The following is an 18,623-nucleotide window of genomic DNA, read 5'->3' as shown; positions in this document are numbered from 1 at the left end:
GTTTGAAAGCCTTCAGTTTCCATCACGGATTCTTATCCATTTGGTCACTAGTCACCCAGATAAGACAAAGGGCTCCCTCAGGACTGTGACATTCAGGGGGAGCTCAGAATGCTGGTCTCACTGTAGCAGGATGCACAGTGACTGCACTGGGTGGAAGCTGAAGGCTGCTTTGGCATTAGGAGAACAGCTGGAAAGGGCAGCCTTCAATTGCCAAACAGATGATTAAGGTCTCCTAAACACCTATGATTTTTTTTTTTTTTTTTGTATGTAAGACTTAGCTACTTAAAAAAAAAAAAAAAAAAGACTTAGCCACTTATTTCTTAAATGTTTTTTCTAGAATGTTACATTTTTTCTTTGTTAAATAGTCTAAAAACCAAATTTGTTCTTTTAATGATTTTATTAAACTATTTGAATAGATTTTTACATGTAAAAAGTTTCATGAGAGGTACATTATGTCCATTTGTCATAATTGCTAATACTTAATCAAATGCATATATTTAAATATCAGTTATACAAGAGTCATTTCATAAAATCATAGACATTTATTCATAGAGACACAGAGAGAGAGAGGCAGAGACACAAGCAGAGGAAGAAGCAGGCTCCATGCAGAGAGCCTGACGTGGGACTCGATCCAGGGTCTCGAGGATCATGCCCTGGGCTGCAGGTGGCACTAAACCACTGCACCACCGGGGCTGCCCTTATTTTTCTTTTAAAGCTCCATCCCTACCACCTTTAATTTCATAAGTGGATTCCTGCTACATTTGAAATAGCAATGGGAAATCCTTAAAAATAATGTTCCTCAAATATGGCAAACAAGAGTGTCATTTTTTTGTTTCTTGGAGGAAGAATCAGTAAATTAGTAGTAGACATTGCAGTATCCCTAGTGTTGGCTTCTATAGTCAGCTTACTACTCATACCTCATGTCTTCAAGCATACACCCAATGAACAGTGATATGGTATCAGGAGTAAGGGTGGTGGGTCAGTCTTTTATTTTAATACCACACAGGTCTGTTCATTTTACAGGGGATCATCTGTTGCTAACAAAAATCATACACCAATAAGATACCTAATGTTTTTTTTCCTTTCTTTTTAGAATTGTTCTCCTTTTAGTATTCTAGTGCCTTTAATTTAGACAGCTTCTGTGTATATACTCTGCTTATCATCATATGTAAACATATAACATGAATAAACATTTTTCTGTATGGTTCTCAAATCACATTTTAAATTCTACTTTTCAAATCGCCTTTTAAAATAATTTTGTGGGGGATCCCTGGGTGGCTCAGCGGTTTGGCGTGCCTGCCTTTGGCCCAGGGCGAGATCCTGGAGTCCCGGGATCAAGTCCCACATCAGGCTCCAGGCATGGAGCCTACTTCTCCCTCTGCCTGAGTCTCTGCCCATCTCTCTCTCTCTCTCTCTCTCTCTCTCTCTCTCTCTCTCGCTCATAAATAAATAAATAAATAAATAAATCTTTAAAAAATAAAAAAAAATAAAATAAAATAAAAATTTTGTGCCTGCATAAGTTTGTGAAATGTAAAATCCATATAGTGTATTGTTGGTTCAATCTTTGTATCTTTCCACCTAGGCAGTTTATGGATTCTCCTCCTCATATGTGGGTTGATAATGTTGAACCTTGAGTCTAGTCCAGGGTCTGACATTACCTGTACTTATCCTTCTCTGCAGATGCTCCGTGAGCACAAAGCAGTTATCATTCAGAAGTGGGTCCGGGGCTGGCTGGCTCGCACCCGCTACAAGAGAAGCATGCATGCCATCATCTACCTGCAGTGCTGCTTCCGGCGGATGATGGCCAAGCGCGAGTTGAAGAAGCTCAAGATTGAAGCTCGCTCTGTTGAGCGCTATAAGAAGCTCCATATCGGCATGGAGAACAAGATTATGCAGCTGCAGCGCAAAGTTGATGAGCAGGTGTGTTTTATTCAAAAGCCCTGAGAATGGGGCATGCCTAAAGAACTCCACTGGGATTAATTTCAGCAGTGTTTGCCTTTGGCTTTACTTTTCAATCATAGCAAAAAAGTAAAATAATAATGACACTAATGTCATTATGGAAATAGTGACAAGCTCATAGGTAAGGTTATACTTGCAAGGACTAAGGGAGGAAATTATTCTGAGGAATACAGCCAGATTTATTAGCACTCCAAGTTATTTATGACCAAGAGTCGTATTGTACTTTATACTTTATAAATCTCTTTCATCATCATTACTCATTTGCATAAAGTATTTTTTTTACATATAAGTTGTTTAACATTGAGATATGGTAAAAGAGGCAGGAAGATGTCCATGCTTCTGAGAAGCAGATAGTCTATTTGCAGGGCTAGTTTTATTTCCTAGAGATAGTTACTAAGTAATATTTTAGCACATGAAAATGATAAAATGCTAATTAACGATACATAAATACTGAGGAGGGGAAAACATAATAAAAGCAGGATTCATCAGGAAGAGGGAGGAGTGGGAGGAATTTTGAGGTAATAAAGAGTTTTGTAAGTAACTTGTGATTTTGAGGCCATTGTATCATTTTTATGAATCACCTGACTAGCATATGGCTTTTGGTAGAACACTGATTTATTTTCAAAAGCAAGTGTAGATCTATTTCTGGTTTAAGAATCAGGAAATTAAGAATTCACTGTGGTAACTCACCTTGTGACCATGAGAGAATCCTATCCATGTTGCTCATGATATAAAACAGAATTAATTCTCCCTGTTTCCTTTTTGTATCATTATGAGGGTATTGATTGTAAAGGTTGTGGTTAGTATTTTGGTTAGATACTACAGCAGTGCTATGATGATATAGCATGAATATGATGAATAAATACGGTTTTCTCAAAATGCATTTGATATATATATTTACCTATTGTTACTTATGCGTGTGTTTAAAAGAACAAAGACTACAAATGCCTCATGGAGAAACTGACTACTCTGGAAGGAATATATAACTCAGAGACTGAGAAACTACGAAGTGACTTAGAGCGTCTTCAACTAAGTGAGGAGGAGGCTAAGGTTGCTACTGGACGGGTCCTCAGTCTGCAGGAAGAAATCGCCAAACTCCGGAAAGACCTGGAACAAACTCAGTCAGAGAAAAAATCTATTGAGGAACGTGCAGATAAATACAAACAGGAAACTGAGCAGGTAGGAGCTCTTTTTTATAACCCCATCTACTCCTTTCACAGAGGAAATGTGCTGTCATCATGACCTGGCCCATGTGGCTCAAGGTTGGTTTCAATCAAAGGTAAAATACAAATGTCAGTTTGTTTACTGTTCATTGTTAGTGTTTTCCAAGCATTTCTCCCACATGATGGATGAGTAGTTGTAGGTCTTTTAGTAGAACCTTTGACTCTAGTAAGAACAGAGGCAAAGCAGTATTGTGAGAATTCATGGCCAAGTACCTACTCTGTCCTCTTTTCCTTTAAATACATAGATCTGGATGAAGTGTAGACATCTTGTTCATCAAAAGAGTTAATGAGTAAGAAGTCAGTCAAGCAATGAAATGTCACTAGCTGATAGTACAGTACAGATCTTTATGGAAATCTGCAGTAAGGCTGTGTAAGAAGTCCAAGTGGGAGAAATCCAAATGTCGAAACACTGATTGTAGCCAAGAGCTGGTATTCAGATAGAACAACAACAATGCTTATAGACTGGTGATTTTATATTACAAATTTATATCAAAGTTTACATCAAAACTTTATTAAGTACAGAAAACATTAAGGTTCTTAAGTACCAATGCAGTGTGTTATTTAAGCAAAATAAAAGTACCTCAACATAAAGCTTACTTGAAAAAAGTGATAGATTTTCATAAATTCTGCTAGTATTACCACCTTCAAATGAAAACAGAGATGACTATTGGCTGTAACTACTGGCAAGGCTTCCAATTTCCTGTACTTTTTCTGTACTGATATATATATGTGTGTGTATATATATATGTGTGTGTGTGTGTATATATATATATATATATATATATATATATATATATAAAATTTTATTTATTTGAGAGTGTGCAAGCGTAGGGTGAGAGGCAGAGGGAGAGAGAGAGGGAGAAGGCTGAGCGTGGAGCCTGATGCGGGGCTCAGTCTCACAACCTTGAGATCACGACCTGAGCCCAAACTGAGTCGGACTCTTAACCAACCATACCACCAAGGCTCCCCTGTACTGGTTTCTGAATATTAACACAGTGTATGCAGTGAGAACCTCAGAAGGCACTTAGGTGCAATTCAGATGGGATAGTGTAGCTAATAAAATTGCAATTTTCCCATGGTGTTCAGGGTCTTAATAATTCTTCCTGTATCTCTAGCAGATCTGGGCTCCATATACAGAAATAGCAATGGCATTAATATGTTATTTTGACATAGTAAGCTTATTCATCAGAATTCAAATAGGCATTCAGAGGGATACTCTTGAGGTTTAAGAACTCTTTTTTTCATTTCTTGAGTCTACAGAAGCTCTTCATAGATTCTTGAGTCTCAGATTCTCAGATTCCTGAAGAGGAATCTGAAGTATTTAAAAGTATTTAAGCTTGATAGGAGTATTCTCTTCTCGGGCACCTGGGTGGCTCAATCAGTTAAGTGTCTGCCTTCGGCTCAGGTTATGATCCCAGGGGCTCCTTGGGATGGAGTCCCACGTCAGGCTCCCTGCTCAGAGAGGAGCTTGCTTCTCCCTCTCCCTCTGCTATTCCATCCTGCTTGTGCTCTCTGTTGTGTTCTGTCTCTCTCTCTCTCTCTCAAATAAGTAAAATCTTTAAAAAGAAGAAAAGGAGTATTCTCTTTTCTTATTCAAAGTCAAGTTGATACCTTTCTAGTCTGAAAGAATGGCACACTTGAAGAGATTCAGATTTTTCCTTTCTCTTTTATTATCTTCTGCTTTTCCCAGAGACAGCTATAGATACCACCATTAATTCTCTTGAGCAGAGTATAGTAATTGGGAAAAATGAAAAAAATTTCACTCTGACAGCCAGCTTTATGGTCAGGAAAGCTACATTCCCAACCATTCTGATCAAGGAGCCTAGAAGATACTCTTGAACTCTTCTTTGTAACCAGGAGTGTGTATCTGAATCTACTGAAGAGTTTTTAAAAAGATAGCTGCCCAGGCTTTAGAAGTATGGGGGAGGCACATGTGTTTTGTAAAAGCACCACAGTTTATTGGCTGCACACCGCTGACAAAGAGCAGTTTCTCTCAAGAGCATGTCAGGAGTTCCACCCTTTCTAGTGAGAGCAGCTGTTAAGGCTATTTCAGTATGGAGGGAAGAGACTGGGCCATCAGAAAGAATACCTTCTGGACCGACTTCTGCTGTGGCACAGTGTTCCCATCTAATTCCCTGGTCTTTAGGGGTCCTTAGTCACAGAGCTCCCTTTCTCTGTCTCTGAACTCCTGATAACCTTCTCTTTATTATTAAAGCTATTGCATTAACATGTGACCCTTGATCTTGGGGTTATAGTTTGAACCTGATGTTGGGCATAGAGCTTACCTTAAAAAGGAAGGACGGAGGGAAGGAAAACAAGCCAACACTCTAAGAGTTCCTTGAATTTATGCTTAGAGAAAGGAATTCAGATTTCAGTCATCATAAGCACACATTTATTTCATAGGTGAACTGAGTAAGCCATAAACTTTGCAGAGTTAACCTTTGGTTTTGAGTTTTGCTTCCTGGGATCCTCATCCAACTGGGAACTGGAAAGTGAAAGGGCGAAATGTTTTGTTTGCATGTGTATGTGTCTGATTTGGGGGGGCAAAATACACATATACATAACATAAAATTTACTACCTTAACCATTTTTAAGTGTACAGTTTTGTGGCATTAAGTACTTTCACACTGTTGTAAGGCCAGAGCTTAGACATGGACTAAAAGGACTAGTTTGTAACCTTCTAAAACTCTTAAGAGGAGATAAAAGGGCAGTTTTCTTTCTCAAGACAGGTAGCAGGGAGCTTCAGAAGGAATTCGGTGAATTCCAGAACCAAAATGCCTTTCACATCTTTCTTAACCTCCTTAATCTCTCTTAATACTTGAATCATGAGTACCCATAAGCTTTGTGTTAGGCTGTTGAGGTGAGAAGGCATTTTCATTCCTTCAAGAGCAAACACTTACTAGGTGCCAGGCAATTGCTAAATGCTCAAGGTACAAAGTAAAACAACAGCAATTATCTCCATCTCCCAGAGATTTCTAGTTTCTGAGGGAAGTAGAAGTAAATCATTTATAAGGGTTATGACGAGACACATACAGGGTCCTGTAGGAGAGATACCTAATTGGAGAGAGTTTCCAGGAAGACCCTCTGGAGGGGGCAATGTTTGAGCCAAGTTCAAAAACTGACTACATGGACCGAGGTAAAGAAATGAGGCACAGAGACATGGAGGTAGGGAGGGCCTGCGGTATGCTTTTTATATCCAGTACTGGGCGTCCCCTGTCTACTGCTGCCATCTGAGTGTATTGTTTTATTTGATAGCTGGTGTCAAATCTGAAGGAAGAAAACACTTTGCTGAAGCAGGAAAAAGAGGCTCTCAATCATCTTATTGTGGAGCAGGCTAAGGAGATGACAGGTAGGTAAGGCTCAGGTGGGCATAACCTACTGTACTCCAGCCAAATGCAGACCAAGGTTTTAGAAGTTACAACTTTGCTTAGAGCTGAAATATTTTAAAAAGTTGACATTGTCATCAGTAAATTTATGAAGTTCCAAGAGGCAAGCACTGGAAATATTTTGGTTGATTTAGTTGGTGAACTTGTCATCTGGTCTTTCTTTGCACAAATGTGAATTCATGTGCAGTCAGAATCCTATGTAATTTTTTAAAAATTAATTTGTTCTTTGTGATATATTAGTTATAGCTTATAGGATTCTATTGAACTAGGAAGAAATCGTGAGCTAATATGTATATGTCTATGTGTATTTATTTTTTGCTAAAAAAATGGTTATTATTCTTTCAAGATCAGTAACTCTTTTCCACCCCCCAAAAAAGCAACTCTAATTTTTTTTAATAGAGAACTAACTAGATGTAGATATTTATTCTATTTGCTAGTTGTGAGATAGATAAGAATGATGATAATTAACAAGGAGTCCACATATATATAAATGTGGGCTAAATGATACAAAGATCAAAGCTATAGTAATTGGTGGTAAAGACAGAGAGAAAGAGATGGGTTGGAGTGAGGATATATTTTTATGAAGAAAAAATCACCAGAATATTATCCTTTTTGATGTGGTATTCAGAAAAGGAATAATAATCTCCTGATGTTTTGAGATGAGGTATTACAACAATAATGGTGTGTTATTACTGATGAGGAAACTGAGGGGGGGGAAGTACCTGTTTATGAGTAAAATTAATGAGATCAGTTGTTACAGTGTTAAATTTTGGATGTCAGGTAGGGCCTCCAAGTAGAGATGTCCTGAAAACAAATTGAGATTAAAGATGAGAGACAGAAAGAAATAGGCCTTTGGGTATCCATTAAAGCTATGATGGTAAGAGAGCCCTCTGTGTTTTTGCCCCCCACTACCTTCTCCCTCCCAATTATAGGGAATAATGTAAAGGAAAGAGAAGAAATCTGGAATTAAGCCTTATGGGATGACCACAAGTAAGGGATAAGGTGGAGAAAAGAAACTAGAAAAAAAATGATATTAAAAACAGTCATTGATCATGGAAAGGAGGCTGCTAGGATGCAGAATGTGATGGGAAGATCCAGAATGAGGAGAATACTTGAAATTGGATCACAAGAACAAAGAGCTAACATTGGATTTGCCTAGGGAAAATTTCTTGGTAGCTTTATGCAGCTTCTGCAAATTGGTGAGAATAAAAGGCAATTTATAGAATGTTAGAGGAGAAGAAATTCATTCATTCATTTACACATTATTGACGCCCTACATTAGGGAAACACTGTGGTGGGCACCAGGGAAGCAGTTGTGACAGGATACTTGCTCCCCACACCCTTATGGAGCGGACAGGGAAAGAAATGGTGAAGCAGGCGAAACAGGCAGGGCAGCTAATATTTAGCTCCAAAACATGAGAATAAAATGGGCCTTATCAATATTAGGAAGCTTAACATTTATAAATGTGACTGATTGGCTCATTTAGGTAAAACATACAGCTGAGATCTGAGGCTCTTTGCTTTGCTTTATCTGTAGTCAGGGGCTCATCTCGTCTCCAGATGACATCCCAGGCAAATGCAAGCTGCTGGCAACAGAGACAGCAGAATGGGATGGTAAATGGGTGCCCCCAGCAGCACACAAGAGAAGTAGTGACACAAATGACCAGGCATGGGGGCTTTATCTGGTTTGAAATGGGGGAGTGATTGGAGAGGGGGTGATTCGACATGGTAGAAAAATTGTAAGATCTCAGCCTGGGGACGGAGCAGAGAGTTGACACAGAACATAGGACAACTGGTTTCACTGGGAAGTCGCCACCCTCAGAGATGTGAGGAGTATCTCTGACTTTTTGACAGAGTATGCTAATTTAGACAAAAGAGTTTTATAAGAGCCTGAAATATAGTGAAATAAAAAATACTAAACAATGAGTAGTGGAGCTTGTAATGTGCTGTAAACAGTGAATGAGCTAATGGCACTAAATCCATAGTACATGGAAGACCTCAGTAGATGATTGTTATTAACAAACTATTATATTTTCTTGTCATGATGTTTTCTTTCTCTACATTCTCTTTGTAGTTCATGGTGCTAAAAGTAAAACCCTTTGTAGAGAAACTGGAAGTCAGCATACATGTTTGTACTCTTGAGTTCTGTAGAGCCATCTTTGTTATGCTTTTCCCTTTTGTTTTCTTTCAGAGACTATGGAGAAAAAGTTAGTGGAAGAAACAAAACAACTGGAACTCGATCTTAATGATGAAAGACTGAGGTATCAGAACCTTCTGAATGAGTTTAGTCGCTTAGAAGAACGATATGATGACCTTAAAGAAGAGATGACTCTGATGGTGGTGAGTCAAACATTTGCTTTTTTTTTTTTTTTAATGAAAACATTTAAGCACATACAAAAGCAAATAGTGGAATGAATCCCCATGTATTTCATGTACTCATTACCCAATTCTAAAATGGTCAACACATTTCTTTTCTTTTTCTTTCTTTCTTTTTTTTTTTTTTTTTGGTTTCAGATGTATTATTTAATAATTTATCAGTTCTGTATAAAACCCAGTGCTCATCACATCACAGACTCCACCCAAAATTGCTAGAATTCATACAGGAATTCAGCAGTGTGCCAGGATATAAAATCAATGCACAGAAATCAGTTGCATTTCTATACACTTAAAATGGTCAACACATTTCTACCCCTACTCTATTCCTCCTACCTACCTCATCCAATGGATTGAGTTGTTGTAAAGCAAATCCCATGAATCATATGACTTTATTCATGAATACTTAGTAAAGTCAAACACTTTAAAGACTTTGTCTTACATATTGAATGACTTCATGTAAAATTTACACAGAAAGCATATATTTATGTAATTATTTCCTCTACTAGTTTTTATTATAATTTCAAAGTTGTATTCCTACAAAAAGAAAATTCAGTTTCTATTTGTAATTAAATTATCTATTTCAAGAACTCTTCTTTATCTACCAGCTACCTTTTGTATTTTTAATAGTTCTACATAGCCTCTCTCTTTTACTTAACCTACTGTCAGGAAACAAAGAGTTCTCTAGCTCTCTTGTTCCCTGTAAGTATCGGCCTTGAAGGTAACCTAATGGTACAGATGGCTAGAAATGCTCTGAAATACCTCTTATAAAAAACAAGATAATTTGATATCTGTAGCATAGAATATTTGCTTCAACTTTTGCTTTTATCTTGATCCTTGGACAATGTTTTTTAAAATGTGGCATTTAAAAAGTCAAAATAGGGATCCCTGGGTGGCGCAGCGGTTTGGTGCCTGCCTTTGGCCCAGGGCGCGATCCTGGAGACCCGGGATCGAATCCCACGTCGGGCTCCCGGTGCATGGAGCCTGCTTCTCCCTCTGCCTGTGTCTCTGCCTCTCTCTCTCTCACTGTGTGCCTATCATAAATAAATAAAAATTAAAAAAAAATAAATAAAAAGTCAAAATAAAGGAGATTATGTAACACAAAAGAAATAAATTTGTCATCTGGAAGAGAGGAAACCTAGTCTCAAAGAAGTTAAAAAGCTAATTTAAATGCCACAGTTGGACTGTTATTTCAAACCTTGTTACTCTATCCTGATTTATATGTGACAAAGTGAAATTAGAAGTAGGAGTAGGTCACCATTACTCTTACTGACAAACCAGAAAGACTCTCATTATGTCTTGTCTTCCTTGATCTCCCTGCTGCACTTGGCCTTGTTGAAATCTTTCCTCCCTCACATTCTCCCATTCTTAGCTTTTTCTAGAGTCCTTTTCCTCTGTCTTTGAATATCATGTTCCCCAGAGTTCCATTCTTGGGTGTATTCTTCTTACCAGATAACCTTGCCAACATTTTTGGTTAATCTATGCTTTGGTTATGGTTAGAGCTAAGTTTCATGTCCCATGAGGTGTTTCTAGAGTTACTTAGGATATTAAGAAGTGGCATTGGGCAAAGAAATGATTAGGGTCAAATAAATGTGGGAAGCACTAGCTGAAACAGAGAGAAACAGATTTTTTTCCTAAAGGATTTCTTGGATTCTTTAATACTGCATGCCTTGTAAAAAACAAAACAAAACTGCATGCCTTATGAACCTCAGAAAATAAAACGAGAGAAATACGTCATGTATATGTCACTTTCTGAACATGCCCAGAAATCTCTGTGAGATTAATGTGTCTCCTCCTTAAAGAGGTAACCATGTCTAGAAAAGACCCTCCAACAGAACATGAAAGACTCCTAACTCTGGGAAACGAACTAGGGGTGGTGGAAGGGGAGGTGGGCGGGGGGTGAGGGTGACTGAATGACGGGCACTGAGGTGGGCACTGACGGGATGAGCACTGGGTGTTATTCTATATGTTGGCAAATAGAACACCAATAAAAAATAAATTTATAAAAAAAGAAAAAAAGAAAAGACCCTCCAGTAATAATGGCCATCCTCCAGCAACTTAGCAGGGCTATTCCTTCTTGCTGGGCAAGTCTCTGCCTGCTAGCTATTCTGTTCCTGCAGTGCTGTGGAAAAAGAAAGACATAATCTAGTTCCAGGGGCAGTTCAGCTGCTTGATTTCTGATTTCTCAGCCTATAATCCTCTCCACTATATGCCTGTGACTCATTGTCACTCCTCTTGGTTAACAAAATGGTCAGAGGGAGAGAAAAGGAAAATAACAGAGGAAGGAAGATCAGAATCTGCTTGCTTCCTACTCAGCTCTTCATTAAGTCTCCTTTCCTAGCTCCAAACATAGTCTGGAATCTGTAGAAAATGTTTGCCAAGAATTACAGAGAATTTTTAAAAATGGACTTTATAATTTAGGATTAATTAAATAATAGCAATATCCTATTTTAATGTTTAGGTAGAAACTTTGAGACTAATAGATGGGTACTTGGCTAATATTTCATTGACACTCTTCTGCAGACGGCACTCACTGTGGCAATGCTTAGAAGCATTTTGTGGTAAATAGATTCCTCAAATGGATGTCAGGAAACTTTAAGGAGGAGAATTAATAGACTGCCTCAGGACTCCCGGTAATCTATGTGATAACATGGGCCAAAGTTAATGCCACTGATTACAAAGGACTAGATTTGTTGGCCCTGGTACCAAGAAGTGTTGTAGGATTTTTCCCCATGAACATTCAGTTGTAAAGTAGAGGCAAGGAAGAAAACACTAAATCCAGGGCCAAGGAAATTCAAGCAGACAGTGAAAGGATAAATGAGGCAAAGGAATGCAGGCTTGTGAAATGTTTGAAGATTCACCCCAAGTAAGGAGGGAGTCCAGCATGTCAACAATGGGGTCATTAACCTTGACAAAGGGAGTAAAACAGATTCAAGAAGAGAAGGAATTATTGGAGACATAACAGATTAAAAGAGGAGGTACAAGATGCAGATCTTGAAGGGGTACTTGACGATCAAGTAGGATGTCTGTCCTTGTAATTGTGTGGCATACGGACTAAAATCTTGGGGAACAGAAGGCCGCGCACAGCGGAGTTGTTACATCACTGCAGGGTCCTAATGCTAGGGCAACATCACTCAACATTAACTGAGTCCTTGTTACATTGATAGTTTAACCCTCACATAAACCCTATCAGGTAGATAATATTATTATTCACCTTTTCCCCATTAATGAAATTGAGCCCTGGAGAAGTTGGGTAAGGAGCAAGTAAGTGGCACACCTAGAATTCCTACCCAGCTCTCTCTTACTTCAGACCCAGAACATTTTACCACTACCCTGTATCCCAAAGTTACAATAAATAGCAAATATATAATGTTGCTTCTAGTCACACCTTAAGGTACTTCTCGCTTAGTAACACATACATGAGGGAAAATAGAAGTCTCACTCATCTTTAATAAGCTTATTAAAAACCTTTTTGAGGGTATTTATATGGACCTACCTATTTCTCATAATGACACAACCAATTTATTAATAAATACTTTCCCATACAATTGTTGGCTGGGGTAGGAACTTTAAGTAAGGTTGCCTGTGTACGCAAACAGTAAATCTGAGCACCTTTGACTTTATGTGGGTTGATTTCTCCCTGCCTGCTCAGTAATTTCAGAAGCTCTGGTGCTCTTGGGTCTTCCTTATGCACTGGGAGTACAGGTTGGGATGGCCCGGGAGTCTTTCACCTGCTCCTAGATGCTGGCTTTCCTTTGGTCATATAGATGGGCCTGGATATGGAAGAGGAAGAAGCAAAGAAGCTCTTTGTGACTTCTGGCTCCTCCTGCAGCTGGGAGAAGTAGTAAAGGAAATTGGCAGATCAGAAAAGCTTCCACAGGTCTGTCTGAAGTTTCCAGAATCAGTATATGAGATGCAGGCCCCTAAACCTATCCACCTCTTTTTGCAGGGGGCACCCTAGGAGCGAGGGCACAAAACCCAGCCTTTTTAGTCCTTCTTTCTTCAAGTCATTCTCTAACCCCCTCTCCTGCAGAAAGGAACAGACTGCAATTATTTAACTTTTCTGTTTTCTTTTTTTTTTCTTTTTATTTTTTTTATTTATTTTTTTAATAAATTTATTTTTTATTGGTGTTCAATTTACCAACATACAGAATAACATCCAGTGCTCATCCCGTCAAGTGCCCCCCTCAGTGCCCGTCACCCATTTACCCCCACCCCCCGCCCTCCCCCCCTTCCACCACCCCTAGTTCGTTTCCCAGAGTTAGGAGTCTTTATGTTCTGTCTCCCTTTCTGATATTTCCCACACATTTCTTCTCCCTTCCCTTCTATTCCCTTTCACTATTATTTATATTCCCCAAATGAATGAGAACATATAATGTTTGTCCTTCTCCGACTGACTGACTTCACTCAGCATAATACCCTCCAGTTCCATCCACGTTGAAGCAAATGATGGGTATTTGTCATTTCAATGGCTGAGTAATATTCCATTGTATACACAGACCACATCTTCTTTATCCATTCATCTTTCGATGGACACCGAGGCTCCTTCCACAATTTGGCTATTGTGGCCATTGCTGCTAGAAACATTGGGGTGCAGGTGTCCCGGCGTTTCATTGCATCTGTACCTTTGGGGTAAATCCCCAGCAGTGCAATTGCTGGGTCGTAGGGCAGGTCTATTTTTAACTCTTTGAGGAACCTCCACACAGTTTTCCAGAGTGGCTGTACCAGTTCACATTCCCACCAACAGTGTAAAGAGGGTTCCCTTTTCTCCGCATCCTCTCCAACATTTGTGGTTTCCTGCCTTGTTAATTTTCCCCATTCTCACTGGTGTGAGGTGGTATCTCATTGTGGTTTTGATTTGTATTTCCCTGATGGCAAGTGATGCAGAGCATTTTCTTATGTGCGTGTTGGCCATGTCTTAAGTGTTCCTCTGTGAGATTTCTGTTCATGTCTTTTGCCCATTCCATGATTGGATTGTTTGTTTCTTCATAAGCTTTCTGAATGCTAATTTCATTGGTATCACATGTCATAAATATGTCACCTGGATTCCATGAATTAATAACCCCAGGACTTCAGAAGGTTTTTGGAGCAGCTTTCTTGCCTCTGCACTGCTCATCCTTCCCATTGCTGACTCCAGAGATTCAACTTCATGCCCAAAAGTGACAGAAATTATCATCACCTATGTAGAACCCCCCTTTTTTTCTATTTATGCTCAAATACAGTGCAGTAAAATGCTTATGCTATCATTAAACATATTTCATGAGTTTTTTTATTAAGTTTTATTTAATGGCAACACTGAAATCAATGTTTGGTTGCTAAGGTTCTTATACCTACACTTCATCCAGTTTGATGGGCCACACACAACTTTAAAAACCCAAAGAGTGGGGCGCCTGAGTGGCTCAGTTGGTTAAATGTCTGTCTTTGGTTTGAGTCGTGATCTCGGGGTCCTGGGATCGAGCCCCACATCAGGCTGTCTTCTCAGTGGGGAGCCTGCTTTTCTTTTTTTTTTTTTTTTTTTTTTAAATTTTTATTTATTTATGATAGTCACAGAGAGAGAGAGAGAGAGGCAGAGACATAGGCAGAGGGAGAAGCAGGCTCCATGCACCGGGAGCCTGATGTGGGATTCGATCCCGGGTCTCCAGGATCGCGCCCTGGGCCAAAGGCAGGCGCCAAACCGCTGCGCCACCCAGGGATCCCGAGCCTGCTTTTCCTTCTCCTTTTGCTGCTCCCCTGCTTCTGCTGTCTCATTCATTCCATCAAATAAATAAAATCTTAAAAATAATAAAAATAATAAAAAATAAAAACCCAAATTGGGGGCTGCCTGGATGACTAAAGTCAATTAAGCATCTGCCTTCAACTGAGGTCATGATCTCAGAGTCCTGGGATTGAGCCCCACATCAGGCTCTCTTGCTCAGCAGGGAGTCTGCTTGTCCTTCTCCCTCTGCCCCTCCCCCTGCTCATGCTCTCTGTGTCCCTCTCTCTCTCTCTCTCAAATAAATAAAATCTTAAAAAAAAAAAAAAAAAAACCCAAAGAGGACTCTGCTAATAATCACAGGTGATTTTTGTTTGAGCACTTGGTTTTTTTGACTATTTTTGTCATGCCCTGCTGGCGCATCTTTCTCTTTTTTTGAGGAGCTCAGAAAGTAACCCTTTTGTAAGAGTTTATAAGGACAAAATGGAACAGACTATTTGGGCAAAAGAGCAACAAGTCAGTGAGTGAGGGTTAGAACCAAGTTAAGGTGGATGCTGTCTTAGCTATAACTGGTTTAATTATATAGTATTAATTCTACTTGGTTTATTTGCCTTGCAGAACGTGCCTAAGCCTGGACACAAGAGAACAGACTCCACCCACAGCAGCAATGAGTCTGAATACACCTTTAGCTCTGAAATTGCAGAAACTGAAGATATGCCCTTGAGGACAGAGGTACATTTTAGATACCTATCACTAAAAGTAGGATGTGACCATGCTGTTCTTAACAGAAAGCATTTCCATTGCAGAATGGACCTCGTTGCCCATAAATGTAACAGTTGTTTCAAACTCTTTATATTTCATAAATCACCAATGGGTGCTTAATTAGCTTATTAATTATTACATATATTGTCTTATATGTACTTATATAACTTATTACATATGTTTTTTGGCCAATAGACATTTTAATTTTTAATGTAATATTGATGACAAGATTTTCCCTTTTGTAATTCCCTTTCTCATCTTAACATGTCCTATTACAAAAAAACATAACCCATCATAAATTTATTTCAGACTGAGGTAAATTGTTTTAATAGTAAGGCTTTTGTCCTTGAAAATTATAAATAACCAGTGCCCAAGAGTTTAACAAAACTGCTGCTTCTGTTTGATAATAGTTTTTACCAATGTAATTTTTGTCCATAAAAATGCAAGAAAAATAGCTTATAAATCTGCCTTAGTGTTTGTGTTATGTGGTATGATATCAAAATGATACATTACTGTAACTCCAAGAGTACAGTGACTTTAAGGTAGATTGTTCCCAAACCAATTCTCAGATCTTCTTTTCAAATATGATATTAGTTTCACTAATGGGTAATTCAGGCAAAATTCTTCTATTTTTATATTATGTTCTGAGAAAATGGCCAAGTCGGAAATAGAATGCTTCTGGCTGAACGGTGAAGAAAATTGAATGATTCTTTCCTTTGTCTTAGTTTTACTCAGGAATAAAAAGTTTCTGCCATCTCATTCTGTTTATTTTAAGGAAAAATGTCATATAGTTGGCATCATACATTCAAGAACCCTAAGTTAACTTATCCAAGGTCCCAGCTTGTCAGTGGCTGAGCCAGTATTCTAACTGAGGCTGGTCTGTGGGTCGCTCCATACTCTACTTGCTCCCATGCGGGGGTTTTACATGTAGTGCTGCAGTGTCGCTTCTCTCTACTGCTAACATTAAACTGTAGACTGTTGATAGAGTTTTATGGCCACCATATAGCAGGATAGAGGTTGTTCCTGTTATTCATTGCTTGTGACAAATCATCCCAAACTGCAGGGGTTTCAAGCAACAGCAATTTATTAATGTTCACAACTCTTTGGATTTTGACTGGACAGTTTTTCTGCTTTACGTGGTATTGCCAATAGTTTGTAAACTCTTGGTACTTGGAGCACCTCCCTGCATCCCAGCCCAAGGAAGAGAACCTCGGGCCTCTCCAGGTGACTTCTCTGTTCAGTGGCATGCTGAATGGACTCTAAAAGTGTAAGAGCAAAAGATACCAGAGCTCTTGGGGCCAGGCCCAGAACCAGCACAGTGCTAATTCTGCCACAGTCTATGTCATGGAAATTACAAGGCCAGCCCAGACTTGGGGGAAAGGCAGTGGACTTCATCTCTTGATGGGAGAAAAGACAGTTGTGTTGGGAGCAATCATTTGTAACCATCTTTGGAGACTACCACCAAGTTAGATCTTGAAGATTTCAAAATTATAGCCTCTCAGCCTCCAGTGGATATGAAAGTTTTAGGATTGTATCCAGTTGGTCTTAATGGGAGCACTCACTCCCAGCAGTCCGAGGGAAGTATGTTTACAAACTATTGGCTTCAGTGTAATACAACTTGAACAGTTCCTGCAAGGGAGGGGAAAACCATGACAAAAAGTGTGTATTTGCTGCAGAGTATTTTGTATTAAACTCAGGGCATGGTTGCCTGGGTGGTTTGGTTTAGTCAGTTGGGTATCCAACTCTTGATTTCAGCTCAGGTCATGGGATCAAGCCCCATATCAGGCTCTGTGCTCAGCATGGACTCTGCTTGTCCTTCTCCTTCTGCTCTTACCCCTGCTTATCCTCCTTTCCTCTCTTTCTGTCTCCAAAATAAATACACAAAATCTTTAAAAAAGAATTAGGGAAAAAAAAAGAATTAGGGCAAAGAGGCTTCTTATTGATAGTTCTGTTTAAGGACATTACATTTTTAACCTCAAAAACTCCTCTGTGCTTTACCTAATTTTTACTAGTAATGATATTTGTTGGGGTCTCTACTCTTTTCAAGTTGTGTCCTAATTCTTACAGATTTGAGGGGAGAGTTAACCTTTTTGTTTCTAATTCTCACCCATATTTCCACTGAATCTTTTTTCAAATTAAGAGTTAGTTTAGGGGCATCTGGGTGGCTTAGTTGGTTAGCATCCAACTCTTGATCTCTGCTCAGGTCTTGATCACAAGATCGTGTGTCCAAGCCCTGAGTTAGGCTCCACAATGGCATAACACCTACTTAAAAAAAAAAGTTAGTTTAGAGTTGGATATAGTATTTTGCTCATCTCTTTTAAATAATGAAGCATGAATTGTGCTGCAGAAGTCACAGACAGATCTGGAATACTGTGTATTGTCCTTCATATGTATTGACCATCAGCAGTAGGTCATGCACCTGGAAATCTCTCAATAATGGGAAAGGCTTTTCACTGAACTAGTCATATTATTCCTTGTTACTAAGTGTATGCATCTGAAATGTGGCTGGCTCTAGTTAGAAGGGTTGTCTTGACTATTGGACAGACTACAGTAACTCTCCTCCTTGGAACTATGTCCGTAACCTGAGCCTCAGCCTCTCTGTGCCTCAGTTTCCTCACCTATGAAGTGATATGGTATGATTATTATCTTACTTTAGAGTGATGTTTTGAAGATTGAGATAATTCTTTTAAAGCACTTTTAACAATGTTTGATACATAGTAAGCATTCAATAAATCCATGTTTTCTAATAAATAGGCTTCCAGTGACTATCCTACAGTTTTGATTGGGTGTGGTCAGAATCAGAAAGATAGAAATCTGTAAAACTGGCAATAGAAGAAGAGAGATTGATTATCAGAAAGGAAGTTGGATGGGAGAGAAGTATCAGACTAAGACTATGGCTGTGCATTTGCACTTCTGATTACCTTTGACCTCCAGGTTTGCATTCCTCACTGCAACTAGTTCTGTAATGGCCAGGTTTACAAATTGCCCCTAACAAAATAAAGAAGCATTTCTACTATGTATAGTATTCCCAAGCAGCTCCTTCAGAATCTGGTCCCAGGAAAATAATGGGCCCACTCTTGGTTATGAATTGATTCTTCTTTTTTTATTAAAATAGAGAAGAATTTTTCATACTGTTTTGAAACATGGAATTCCAACCTCAGTCATGTAATGATAGCAAAATTTGATGTTAAAAAAGTATTGATGTCTTTCTAGCTTTGCCAAACCTGT

The 18,623-nt window shown here is 38.9% G+C and overlaps 1 protein-coding gene across 4 annotated transcripts in view; it reads left to right on the top strand.

The window, feature by feature from the left end:
- The window catches only part of MYO5A (myosin VA), a 189,223-nt gene that overhangs the window by 125,585 nt on the left and 45,015 nt on the right, over positions 1-18,623 (top strand). For all 4 annotated transcript variants that reach the window (XM_077881132.1, XM_077881135.1, XM_077881134.1 and 1 more), the window contains exons 21-25: positions 1,681-1,920; positions 2,890-3,138; positions 6,438-6,531; positions 8,760-8,908; positions 15,252-15,365. In XM_077881132.1, the coding sequence (XP_077737258.1) occupies positions 1,681-1,920; positions 2,890-3,138; positions 6,438-6,531; positions 8,760-8,908; positions 15,252-15,365 (846 nt within the window). The remainder of the gene's footprint in view (positions 1-1,680; positions 1,921-2,889; positions 3,139-6,437; positions 6,532-8,759; positions 8,909-15,251; positions 15,366-18,623) is intronic.

The sequence above is a fragment of the Canis aureus genome, chromosome 32 (genome assembly GCF_053574225.1).
Source record: "Canis aureus isolate CA01 chromosome 32, VMU_Caureus_v.1.0, whole genome shotgun sequence".
Taxonomy (NCBI): domain Eukaryota; kingdom Metazoa; phylum Chordata; class Mammalia; order Carnivora; family Canidae; genus Canis; species Canis aureus.
The sequence above is the reverse complement of the archived record's forward strand: the minus strand, read 5'-3'. Positions and strand labels throughout refer to the sequence as shown.